Source organism: Xiphophorus couchianus, chromosome 23 (assembly GCF_001444195.1).
Source record: "Xiphophorus couchianus chromosome 23, X_couchianus-1.0, whole genome shotgun sequence".
Taxonomy (NCBI): Eukaryota; Metazoa; Chordata; class Actinopteri; order Cyprinodontiformes; family Poeciliidae; genus Xiphophorus; species Xiphophorus couchianus.
Genome location: NC_040250.1, coordinates 21832290 through 21845681, shown reverse-complemented (window position 1 = coordinate 21845681; position 13392 = coordinate 21832290). Strand labels below are relative to the sequence as shown.

The following is a 13392-nucleotide window of genomic DNA, read 5'->3' as shown; positions in this document are numbered from 1 at the left end:
ACTATGTCAAAGTCATTGAGTTCCAAGAGTTCCAAGGTGAGATTACTTTCTGTGATTTAGAGAAGCAAAACGATTGCTATCCAAAACCAAGAAGAAAATGAAGCGTTCAACACAAGATTCGCAGACCAAGGCCAGCTCGGATCAATTAACTGATAATAGTCCCCGATCCCATAAGAAACTTATGAAAAGTGCGGGTGAAAAAGCTAGAGACACAACAAAACGGCAAGAGGACAACCGAACAGAAACTTATCTGTGCAAGGAGAGACTACAACAAACTGAAAAAGATTTACGGAAGCAACTACAGATCACAAGTTTGCAGAAGAAAGAAATAAAACAGCTAGAGGTTAAACAGTTTAAACTTACTAACAAATATGAGGGGATTTTGACTAAACTTGAGGAAAGTGAAACTAGAATTCAAGAACTAGAAGGTCAGTTAAAAAACACGGAACAAACTCTTGCAGATAAGTCATATTCACTCTTTACTGAAATCGGACGGAGGCGCGAACTGGCTGAGCTAGTGCAAACACTGAAGGGGTTCAAAGAACGAGCGCTGGACGCAGAAAAACAGGTGAAGGAGCTTACGGATGACAACCAAAAATTGAAATTACAGTTAGACGCGTCTATCCTAAAAGCAAGCACATTTAAAAATGAATCAGAGACCCTTAAAGTTGAGCTTAAAAAACAGTCAGATGTCATGAGAGCTAAACAGAACACAATTGGCAATCTTAAGACCGCATTGGATGCAAAACAAAAGGTAATCGAAGCTCATAAAGAGGAGATTAAGAGACAACGCAAAGCTGCACAAGAGACAGAAGTGGAAGTGAAAAGAAATCGCCAGATTGAAGAAACAACAATGAAGCGAATAAAGCACAAAGATGAAGAAAATTTGAGCCTACGAAAGGAAGTCACGTCACTACACAAGTCTTTGTATGATTTTGAGATGAAGTTGTCAAAACTAGATTTGCAGTACCAAATCCTCCAGGAGAAATCTGAACAGGCTCATACAGACAAAGCAATCCTGGAGAAAAAAAACCACACACTGGAAATTTCTACAGCGAGTCTTGAGAGAGAGGCTGTTGAAACCCAGACACTGCTAGAAAAGTCCCAGCAAGAGAATGAGTTACTTAAGAATCAAGTGGAGCAGGTCAAGATAAAGCTGGCTGAAACGATTCAGAGCTCCAAGGAAAGTAAGATCAAATTTGAAAAAGACCTCCTGCGTACACAGGAGGATTATATGAAACTGAATATGGAGAGAGAAGAAGCTCTGACAAAAACCAAAAGAGCCACAGAAGGACTTTACTCTAATGAGAAAAAAATTGGAATACAGGCTGATTTAATTCGTGAACAGGAATGTAAGATTATAGAGCTAAATAAGGAAGTTCTGCGACACCAGGAGAATGCTCAGAAATTTAAAATGGTTAGAGCAACTTATTCAAAGGTGCAAAGGTTAGGGTTAGATGAAGAGAAAGGAGATATTATACTTCTCCCAGACACCGACAGGAAAACGGAAAAACTCAAAATGTATCGCGCTGAGAACCGCAGAATGTCCAAAACACTGGAAGAGAAAGACATAGAAATTGAGAATCTCAAGGTTCAGGAGAACAATCTGCAGGATGTGGTGAAAAATCTCAAGTCTAAGTTAGACTATCTGCCGGACGATACATTGCATAAAATCCAGGTGAGTCAGACCGACATTAGAGCTCTCAGAAAACAGATAAAAGCCCAAGAAGCAGAGATAAAAACGTATGTAGCAACAATAAAACTGCAAGATGCCAACATCAAAGAATTGACAAATAATCTTAAAGAGATCTCATTTTCAAAGAAAGATGATCTTCCGCCAATTAAGTCAAGAAATATCAAACTGAAATCTCAGGACACAAACCCAAAGTCTATGAAGAAACCCCAAAATATTGTTTTTCTTCCACCTCTTCTAATCACTCCATATGGAAAAGCGAAAAAGTAAAAGGATGTGGTTGTTAATGTTTGACTGATGGAATGATAGCATCTGAGAAAGACGTAGGCAGGACCTCAGTATGTGGGGGAAGGTCGTGGAGAACATGTGGAGACAAATTTTGCCATATGGGTGGATTTTTGACAGTGGGAGCATTTTATTCATTTTTTAAGAGGGGTGGTCAACTCTCATTATTTGGGGGGGGGGGGGGGGGGTCCTGCACGACATGTGGGGACAAATCAGGTTTTGTGGGTGGATTTTTGACAGGAGGAGCATTTTATTCATTTTTCAAGAGGGGTGGTCAACCCTCTGTGTTTGGGGTGGGGGGGGTCCTGCAGTACATATAGGGACACATTGGGCCATATGGGTGGATTTTTGACAGGAGGAGCATTTTATTGACTTTTCAAGAGAGGTGGTCAACCCTCATTATTTGGGGGGCAGAGGGTCCTGCACGACATGTGGGGACAAATCAGGTTTTGTGGATGGATTTTTGACAGGAGGAGGATTTTATTGACTTTTCAAGAGGAGTGGTCAACCCTCTGTGTTTGGGGGATTCCTGCAGTACATATAGGGACACATTGGGCCATATGGGTGGATTTTTGACAGGAGGAGCATTTTATTGACTTTTCAAGAGAGGTGGTCAACTCTCATTATTTGGGGGGCAGAGGGTCCTGCAGGACATGTGGGGACAAATCAGGTTTTGTGGATGGATTTTTGAAAGGGGGGAGCATTTTATTGACTTTTCAAGAGGGGTGGAGAGACTCAGACGGAGAAAGACAGCGATTAAAAGGGTTTATTGACATACAGTACAGACCAAAAGTTTGGACACACAGTTGTGTCCAAACTTTTGGTCTGTACTCTACATGAATTAAAGTTCTTTGGCGCTCGGGCCTCGGCTGAGGACATCGGGCTGTGAATTGCAATGAGCTCGGATGAGCATTCCCGATGTAGGTTAGGAAAGTCATCCCCCAAAAAGGGAGCGCTGAGGCCGGGGAATTCCCGACGAGAAAAGTAGGAGCAGGTGGGAGAAGCTACGCTAACTCGGGCTTACGGGCTGGGACTTGAGTCTGTAAAAGGCGACATTGCTGTGAAAAGGGGGAAAGTGATGTGAAGCTGGCAGATAAAGGCCAGCTGGGGATGGCGCTAGGCGTGGAATGGCAGGATGCTGGTAGATTAAGGCCAGCTGGGGTGATGCGGTGATGCAATGAGATGGTGTTTAACAGGTGCAAGGGGCAGGAAGTCCAGTGCAGGGCATAATAAAGTTCAAGAAGGAATATATTGGGGGCTTGGTTACAGTAAATGAGTGCGAGATGCTGTAGAAAAGAGGTTGGTGATCCACCTTGGCTCACTGCTGGGAGGGAGGCTACTATTTATTAATTTATTCATGCATTCATTCAGTTAAAAGCCCTGAAGCATTTGAAACGCATATGAATAGTGCCTGCAAGTTCGGGAAGAGGATAGACTAATAAAAGTTCCTGTGTTTCCTAGCCTTGCACATCATGAATGCTACATCTTACCCCGAAAGCCCGAGGCGGGCGTAGCAGGAAAAATTCGATGGGAGGTGCTGATGAGCGGGTTCACAGCGGCTATGCGGAAGTGAGAGAAGCTGTTGACGTGGCTGAACCAGAGCGATGAAACGGTGGAAAGGCGATGCGATGAACGGCGGTGGTGAAATGGAGAGATGATGAACGATGAGCTGGGAGGGTGACGTAGATCGGTGCAGCGAGACTTTGGCGGGCCCAGCCAGGGCCTGAGGCGAAGAAAGACGGGCCGGGGATGTAGACGGTGGGATTATGTGTCCGCCCTTACAAAAAAATCACATGAAAATCACATGTGACCACACATGTGGTTCACACAACTTTGTTCATGTGAATGATGTATGAACGATGTGAACCACATGTGAATCACATGTATATGTGTGATTTTGGAACGTTTTGTGGTAAAATCACATGTGTATCACATGTGAATCACATGTGATGCACACATTTCCACATGTGGAAATATGTGTTATAAATATAGATACAGTATATACAATTATAAAATAATGATTATCTTTTTATGGATGGTTCTCCCCCCTTTATTGCTACATTCCTAACTTTACCTGAATTTAATAAAGTCAGAAAACAGTTGTATCAGCTGACATGAACTTTGCATTTTCTCCACTTGATCACAATAACTAGTAAAACTACAGGAACTAGTGAATTCTCCACTTTAAATGGCCTCTAGATGTTTTTCACCCTGTAGTGAAAGCTTATACAGAAGATGAATCATTCTTTTTAACCCATACATGACTTATTTAGAAATGCTTGTTGGATCTGTTGGATTTCTGTTGAATCCACCCTTAGCTTGCGTTAAAATGACATGTTAGCTCAAAACCTAACACAGCATGCGGTGTCAAACTTGTAACCCAACCCCGTTGTGTTAAATGACACTGAGCTACTCTGGTTGATATAATATCCAGCAGTGGGTGGAACAACAACCTGAAGGGGTTTACTTTAACCCAGCTGTTTTATGGGACGTTATCTCCTCGAGTTTATTTTATCACTGTTGATTTCTCCTATGTTAAAACATTAGGAACTCATTTTGGAAAGCATAGTTAGCTTGTTGCACATACTTGAAGTTTGATTTCCAAAGTTAAAACATACTCAGATGGAGGGATTACTGTAATGAAGAGATGTCATTGGCTTGGCTTCCTTACACTGACAACGTTTTAATATTAAAATGATCAACTGAACTGTATATTACTACAAATGAGCTGAAGTGAATTGTATGTTATTGGATTTGAATGTGACCACAGCTAAGCCAAAAAATATTAATATCTTTGCGATGACTTCCAGGAGATTCTTTTCGTGGTCAGTAATGACCCTCAACCAAGGCTTTAGTCTAATGGTGCTTTCACACCAAACGCGTCCGACGCTTCAAGTTCGATGCGCGTGCACTTTGAATGCAGACGCTTGACATTTTGCTCTACATGTAGCGTTTCACGCGTCTGGTTTACGTTCAACGCCTATGTGGAGGCTCGTCGTGGGGACGTCAGCTCTAGCGGTTGTTTTCCGTTGGACTCTCTTGACGCTTTAAACCAGAGGTCTCAAACTCCAGTCCTCGAGGGACGCAGTCCTGCAACTTTTAAATGTGCCTGTGCTGCACCACACCTGAATATAATAATTAGGTCATTAACAAGGCTCTGGAGAACTGATCTACACAAGAAGGAGGTAATTAAGCCATTTCATTCCAGTGTTTTGTACCTGTGGCACATCTAAAAACTGTAGGTCTGCGGCCCTCGAGGACTGGAGTTGGAGACCCCTGATTTAAACGCTCCAAACGGCCCTAGATGCCTCCACATAAACTGTGAATGTAAACAAAACGCTTTCGGCGTGAACAAACCATAACTTTACCCAATTTCTCACTTTAAGTGACTCCATTTCTTTTATTTTTAGCATTTTAGCAGTCATTCTCCTATTTCCAGGAGACCTTTACTGAAAAAGTCCCTTTCAGATTGTAGTCAAGTAATGAATGAACATCCTGGCTATTCACATCACACCGAGTTGATCCGACACGATTAAGGGCCATGGGCGCTTTCAGATCCCACAACTGGGATCAGGAAACCAAAGAGGCGTGGCTTACAATTCGTAGCATCTGCATGAAGCATGCGAGGGTAAATTCTCCACAGGGCTGAGCTCTGTGTCGTGGTCCTTATGCAGGATCATCAGCATGTCATTGTCTGCATAAGACTCTGCTGATCGATGTATCTTGACCATCGGAATGCTTATTAGAATTCCCAAAAACTGAATATTGTCCAAAACAGAAATGAATGTAATGTTTCAGATTATTCATTTACCGTTGGTCAATGCAAATTACGCTAGGAAAACCACAATAACCTGCAATTACATTATGTTTTACTTCCGTCCTACATTTTGTGCACTGCAACACACAATTTTAAGATTAATCACAAATTCCTCGAGTTTAATTCTTACTTAAAAAGTTGTTTTTTCCCCTATCCCGTCAAAAATAAGCAGCAGACACTTCTAGTTTTTTAAAGGACTAGTCCCTGCTAAAAAAATAAATATGCACAATATTAAATGGGTATATTTTCCAGCACATAGACGGCTCCTCCTCCAGCCTCTTCACTTCCTCCCTCTGTCTCAGAGTCATGTGATACGTGCTGCCTGTTCCCCCGTCACAGGACATATCGTTTGGACGCAATAGGCGAAGTTGAATTAAGTTGAACGTTTTCAACTTTCAGACACTCCTGGCTTTTAAATAATGGCGGATCAGCGGTTTGCCATCGTAATGTCTGTGATGACTTTGTTTTGGGGAATCGTTGGAGGAGTTGTGCCCTGGTTTATCCCCAAGGGACCGAACAGAGGGTGAGTTTGTTAGCTCATGTTAGCTTTCATCTGGTTAAATCGAGCCAACATAAAGAAAGCTACCTTTTTCTGAAAGTTTGTTCTTGACATTTTTCCGTAAGAATGTTTTTTTTTTTGTAAAGTAGGTTTATTTTAAACTCATTTCTTGGCCTGACTTTTAAGCGCTACATAAGTTTGCGAAGTTCTTGTAAAACTTCAGGCTAGCTACGTGAAGCTAATTTCACAGTCTGTTTATGTAGCCAGCTTTATTTCACTAACTGTTTATGATGAAGTTATTGTGTCATACTTAAGCACACTTTCGGTATAACCCCTTTTAGACATAAATACTCCACATTTAATATATTTAAAAAAGATGGAAGCTGTTCTTAAAAGTGCATTGCTGCGTCCTTTTTTTTCCTCCTCGGCTCAAGAGATTTTAAAAAAAAAAAACGTTTTCTCTTTTTTTTCTTGCAGAGTTATTGTCACAATGTTGGTGCTGACTGCAGTCTGCTGTTACCTCTTGTGAGTATTTCCATCCAGGATTTCTGCTTCCTCCTATATGTTATTCATTACATCTAAACCTAACACTGTGAAACAGAAGGAGGATGCATTTGTCTGGATGTGTTGCTATTCTTACAACCATGCATTATTCTTCAGCTTTTACTTAGACAGTAAAGCTCCTCGAGATCAAAGATCTGACAATACAGTTAAAGCAGTTGAAAATATCAATAAAGTTATCGCACCTCATAAAAACATTTAGAGATTTCTCACATTTTGTCGCACAAAAGCAGCCACGCACTAGAATATGTTTTATTAGGCTTTGATGTGATGGGACAATGTAAAGCATTGTGTAATTAAGAAGGGAAATGACGCATGACTTAAAAAGGTTTTACAAATTGTAGCTCTGACTGTGTGTTCAGGGAACTTTTGCCCAAGTCTCGAGTCTTTCTGCAGTGGATATCTGCACCTGTTGCAGTTATTATGGCTCTGTTGGCCGCTTCTCAGATTAAATGAAAACATTTTTCAGATGACTGATTGAAAGGACACTTAAATGTTCAAGGAGTGCCTTCCTTGGTCTTCACAAGTTAAACTGGGAATAAATCATGCTCGCTAAGAATCTATTGACTATTTAAGGTAACTTCAGACGGTTGGTTGAACTAAATTTTATTTACAACTATGAGAGTTAACAAGAGAATACAAATATTTGACCCACTCTTCAGATTTTCATTTGTGAAATCTAAGTGCATTTTGTTTTTGTTTGTTTCATTTAACAACAATGCACTACTTTGCCTTGTCTGTCATAAAATCCCGATAAACATTGAAGCATGTTGCATCAGGACAAAATGTGAATAGATTTACACAGGGCACCTAACTTCTGTAGCCTATCTGGTTTATATTCCATTTACTTATTTATCATGAGTGCAACAAACTATGTATGGGATATTTAAAAGATTAATTATTCATCTCGCATGTTGCACACAAATGACCAGAAGAGGGCAGTAGAAGCAAAGCTGTTTTCCTATCTTCTCATCCTAGAACAGCTCTGTGTAGAGTAAATCTTGAATGACCTTTTATGATATATTGGCTGTTTGAGAATATGTCTTTCAATACAGATGGAAGCTGAAAAGTTATCTTTTTGTATGTGCTCTCCATCAGCTGGTTGATAGCCATTCTGGCTCAACTGAACCCACTCTTTGGGCCATCCCTATCCACTGACATCATCTGGTACCTAAATTTGGCCTGGGATTAACTTGCCTTTCAAGAACTCCTTACTTTGCAGGTAAATGTCTCCCCATCAGCTCACCTTTTGGAAATCATGTTTGCTCAACAGTTTTTTTTTTCTTCTTTTCTTTCTGAAACTGTTTCCTATTGTTTTTCTACAGCATTGACGGCCTGGACACTGATGCTATCCTTTTCCGGAGACCATTCCTCAGCTCACCGAAAACCGAGAACTCTGTGCCTTTAGTTTTGGGAGTGATGTCGGCGTGGGTGCCTTGCTTAAAATGATCTTCAAAAAATTAAGAGATATTACTTGATTTTTCTGAACCATAAATTAAAAACAGCCTTCACTTGCTGTTGTGTTTATATGTTGTGTACATTGTGTGTAATATGAGTGTGAGTGACGTTTAATTAAATTGTTTTGAGGTTGACACAAGCTTGACTTGTTTCTGTTTTCTTGCTGCTAAAGAATGCAACAAATTTTAAGTCCCAATTGACGAATTCCTAAGTTCCTACTTTGTTGTTTTTTTTACTTCCATGAAGAAGTTTAGCTTGACAGTTGAAATCTCTGAGAATGACATTTATGTTTTTTTTTCTATGATTTGAATTTATATGCAACGGCATTCTAATAAGCGTAAGCAAAAATAATTATAATGGCTAAAAAAAACCGTTTGAAACATGATCGAGGTACTTTTAGATGTATAGAAAACAATTCTGTTTTATGTACACACTAGCTGTGTGAAACGGGCAGCTTCCCGCTTGCCGTATTTGTAGCCGGCTACGTTGGCAACATGGCGACTTCGGATGTCCACGTCCGGGTGTGTGAGCAAGAAATACTCAAATATGACTTGGAAATCAAGGCTCTCATCCAGGTGCGAATTTTCCTCTGGTAAGACCCTCCAGCGATATGTTAGGGGACGGTGGTCTTCTCGGTTGTCATGGACAACAGCTAGCCTACATACTAAACCAGAAACGTAACGCCTCGCGTCTCTTCTAACAGCAGTTTGTGGCTGCATATTTCGACGACTTAACTATTAATTTTGAAGGAATTTAGGGTGGTTACTTTTCATATGGTAAATAAAAGGTGCAAAAAACGGATACCAAGACAGCCGACTACGTCATGAATTGTTCTAGAAAGGTAACGTCAGTCCTACGGAGTGACGTTTTGTTAGCGTTTCTTATATTTGCAAAGAGTAGGGGGGAAAATTAGTGAAAACAAATGTTCACACTAGTGTAAGAAGCATACAATCTGGGGAAAAATAGAGATTATATATGTGTGTAAATTTGGCGTAATTTTATATGTCTCATTATCAAAGAGGTGTGCTTCAAAATTTAGAAAGAAACAACAATGAGGGTTCAACTTCAAATTAAGAAATACTTTATTAATCCCAAAGGAAAATTAAATACTCCCTGACTTGTGTACTATTGAATACATCAACAGGCAAATATATTTGAACTAGTGCAGTATTATGATCATTAATAACATTATTTCAAGTACATATATGGGACTAAGATATATTATTTGCTATTCTTTTTAGATCCCGACAATAATCTATTGGCCAGATTATTTATTATTTACACATACAGCTTAATAGAATTTAAAACAGGCATTTTGTAAGGTGAAGGAAACGGGGATTATAGAGCTAAAATGTGATGAATTTACTTGAACGGACGGATTACATTGTGTTCCTGTATTATTATAATTTTTTTAATGCTGGCGTATAATCTCGATCTAAAAAGAGTGCAGTTCTGGGTTCTGTTTGAAAAAGTATAGAGTTTTATTGTGTTTTAAATGCCAAGCGCTACACATGCTCAAACCATGTTTGTTTTTGTTTTTTGAAGAAAAAAAGTGTTGATCATTAAATATTTTAATAAAATTTGTAATAACAAGTCACCGGCACCCTAACAATTTATATTAAACAAATGCACGAATGGATGAACAAAGAATTTTTAATTCATATTTCTTCAACTTTTTTATTTAGAAATCTTAAACTTCTGGTTTCTTTGGGGTATAAATGTCCATCTAACCTGCAGAGTGTTTAGATCCGGGTCAAATTAAAAAAATATCTAATTATTTTCGCAAATTTTTTTTTTTCTCGCACTCATAAAAGTAAAAATAATTTTTGATTTCATCACAGCTAGAGCCTTTTTTTCAGTTCCTCACTTTTGTAATTTCTTTTCTCTGTTGTATTGTTAAAACTCCTATACCGTTTGTCAGACATTGACGCTTTAGAGACGTGTCTGTCTTTGTTTCTTTTTAAATTCAATACATTTATTTTCAGGAATCTTAAAACTTTTTCACTCTAGAATAAAATTCACCTCTCACGAAGAAACCAGTTAAATTCTTCAGTCGTCCGGGTTCTTTTTACACTTTATTTTTTTTACAGTAATATTCTGTCCTGCGCTCAGGATTCCATTCTCCTTTGAACATTCACGAAACCTAGCGTGATGTATTACTGGATGTGTGCAGCTTCATCCGTCTTGTCTCGACAGGACATTACGGAGTGCGGCGGCCCTCAGAGCAAGCTGACAGAAATAAACACAGACGTGAAAAAGCACTTTCACAACCTCAGATTAAGGATTCAGGTGAGAGTCTTTATTTATTTTTGGTACAAGAGAAAAAGAAACAAAAGATATTGCTTCGGGTGAGAACACGTTTTGCAAAATGTCCGTGTCGCTTTGCGGTTTAATCAGGACTTTGAGTGGATGGCGATGGAGCAAGACAGAGAGTCGGACAAGCAGGCTTTGCTCAGTCATGTAGAGGGACACAGAAAGCAGATGCTGAGGTGATCGCTATCAGATAACCAGCCATGTCTTTGCTATGTCATATTTCTGAGTGCATTTCTGCTCAATGAACACAATCTTTTGTTTGCAGCAACCAGACGGCCTGGAGGAAAGCCAACCTCGCCAGCAAACTGTCCATGGACAAAATGGAAAAGCAGGCGCTGCTTAATGGAGCCGATGGCGCTGTGAGGAAGAGGTGAGCGGGCAGCCTGCTGCTCTGTCTTAAGATGTCCTTAAACATCATAAAACCGCAGCTTTCTCTTCAGAAGAAAGTAGATTTTCAGTTTATTTAAAGGGCTGCTTTGGGATTTCAGGAAGATGACCAAAGAGGGCCTCGCCCAAAGTGCCAGCGACATTACAGAGAATCTCATGAGCATCAGCCGGATGATGGCCCAGCAGGTTCAGCAGAGCGAAGACTCCATAACAACACTAGGTCAGTCAAGGAAGGACCGCTTGTTAGCGCTAACTTCGCCAATTTCAGATTTATGCTATTGCGAACACTTCACACATTGCAGCGACCTTGATTTTGTTAAAAGTCAAAAAGTAATCCTGCTCTGCTTTTCAGAGAGAATATTGTAATAAGCACCCCTGTTTTTATTTACGTTTTTTTTATTTCTGGTTCAAGCAACCTCGTCGAGAACAATTCAAGATACGAACGAGGAGTTTAAAGCCATGACTGGGACCATTCAGCTGGGCAGGAAGCTCATCACCAAGTACAACCGCAGGGAGCTCACTGACAAGCTGCTCATCTTCTTGGCGTTGGCTCTGTTCTTCGCAACGGTTCTCTACATCCTCAAAAAGAGGCTGTTCCCTTTCTTATAGACCAGAAGCTTCGGAGGATCCCTCCTGAGTCCAGATGAATTTCCCTCCATGGCTGGCCTACATTCGCTGTGAATTCCAAGCTGCTCTGGAAAAATTCTGTCCACAAATAGGAGGCTAATCCTGCATGTCTGCAGTTCTTCTTAGTGTTTAATTTATTGAGTTTTACATTTGTCAAACTAAAGAAAACAATGTTTTAAATGTAAATCTGTGGTTTAATGACCGGTTAGATTGCAGTGTGTTTATGCGTCATTATTTCAAGTGTCTGTTTTTGTTCTTAAATTATCTTAGAGGTGGAAAGATCGTGCAAATCACAAGCAAGATGCATGTTTTTTTTTCTCTCCATCAGATAATTAGTGTTTAGTCTGATAAAAGTTCTGAAACTACAATATTTTGTAATATTGTCGATTAATTTCAAATAATAACCTGAAATTACATGCATGTGCATTTTGGAAGCAAATCCAGAGCTTAATATTTATGTGCAGCTGAGTTTGCCAGTTTTTATTATCCAGTATGAGATAAGCAACTTGCAAAACCACTTAGACCTTTTTGTATTAATGCTGTTCGTCACCAAGTTCTGTATAATTACTATTATGTATAATTTATAACTGCTAAAAAGTGTCCTGATTTTCTGAATTGTCGTGTTGAATATTGGCACCTTCATAAAATAATGGTTTAAGTCATTTTTTTCCCAAAAGTGATTTTTGAAAAAGAAAAACAAAAAAAAAAACATAATACCTCTTTATTGCCAGAAGATGATATAGGAAAAAAAAAAAAACATTTGGCGAAAAAAGACACGGACTATTATTTTATGAAGATCACGAAATGTCTTACTTCAGGTCCTGTTCTCTGTTGTGATTTTTTTTGAGGGACCGCACTTACTTCAGGTTTCATTCCTGCTTCAAACCCAGCAGGGTTTCATGTGCTGCACTGAAGCTCCGTAAAACAGCAGCAGCGCCGTTCACACCGGCAGAGATAGAGCCACATTCATCCGCTGCCTTTCTTCAGATAAGACCCGGAAAAGGAGATTATTCCGACAGGCGCCCCCCCCCCCCCCCCCTCCCCCTGCCCTCTTATTCCAGTGTGGGTGGTGGATGAGTGAGGGTTGATATTTTTAGGTTTGTGCGCTGCCGTTATCTGACGTTGCCTTTTCAACACCACAGAGGAGAGGATGGTCAGAGAAGCTACATGACCTTGCTAGCCTCTATGCAACTGCTTTCCATTGCCTTTTGGTTTGTCATACGAATTATTTTTATTTTTAATTATCATTTTTTTTACTGGTTTTTAATAAACATTAACTCGTCCGCATTTATGTTTGAATTGCGTTGCAGAATTGTGTGTATTGTTTTAAAGAGGATGACAGACGGAGTATGTGTGAAGAGACCTGAGAGATGCGTAAGCGTCTCCTTCTCATTTGAAGTGGAGGCAGTTGGGCTGAGCCTGCTCCTCTCCTCTCCTGGACACTTAGACGAGGCCTGGTGCTCTCTGTTGAGCAAATTAGACTATTCTTCCATTTAGCACAGAGATATTGTTAATCGAGTGGTTTCGTTTGTATCTCAACAAGTGGGTCAGGGTCTCTGAAGAGCACAAAGGGGAGCACATTTCCCCGCACACTAAACGAGAGGCGAGCCGAATCGAAACTTCAGCAACTCCTCGTTTGTTTGACACGCAGCTTTTGCCTGAGATGAAATCCACTTGCGCTGCTTTGGGAATCATTTCCCCTAAAAAATAAGTAGTATTCATTTTGTGATGATGCTCTTCATAGCCCTGAAG

General features: G+C 40.0%; 3 protein-coding genes across 3 annotated transcripts; all 3 read left to right on the top strand.

Annotated features, from left to right (window-relative positions):
• Positions 1–449: 449 nt before the first annotated feature.
• LOC114139655 (myosin-2 heavy chain-like) lies at positions 450–1963 on the top strand. Its single transcript, XM_028009695.1, has one exon. It carries the CDS (start codon positions 695–697, stop codon positions 1961–1963), a length of 1269 nt encoding a protein of 422 aa, XP_027865496.1. The 5' UTR covers positions 450–694.
• Positions 1964–6086: 4123 nt separating this feature from the next.
• atp6v0e1 (ATPase H+ transporting V0 subunit e1) lies at positions 6087–8452 on the top strand. Its single transcript, XM_028009669.1, has 4 exons — positions 6087–6318; positions 6772–6819; positions 7954–8077; positions 8181–8452. The coding sequence occupies exons 1-3, from the start codon at positions 6215–6217 to the stop codon at positions 8045–8047; spliced, it is 246 nt and encodes an 81-aa protein (XP_027865470.1). The 5' UTR covers positions 6087–6214; the 3' UTR covers positions 8048–8077; positions 8181–8452.
• A 284-nt stretch (positions 8453–8736) lies between these two features.
• bnip1a (BCL2 interacting protein 1a) lies at positions 8737–12939 on the top strand. The gene is made up of 6 exons (XM_028009668.1): positions 8737–8888; positions 10510–10602; positions 10711–10802; positions 10892–10996; positions 11115–11233; positions 11426–12939. The coding sequence occupies exons 1-6, from the start codon at positions 8808–8810 to the stop codon at positions 11620–11622; spliced, it is 687 nt and encodes a 228-aa protein (XP_027865469.1). The 5' UTR covers positions 8737–8807; the 3' UTR covers positions 11623–12939.
• The last annotated feature ends 453 nt before the right edge of the window (positions 12940–13392 follow it).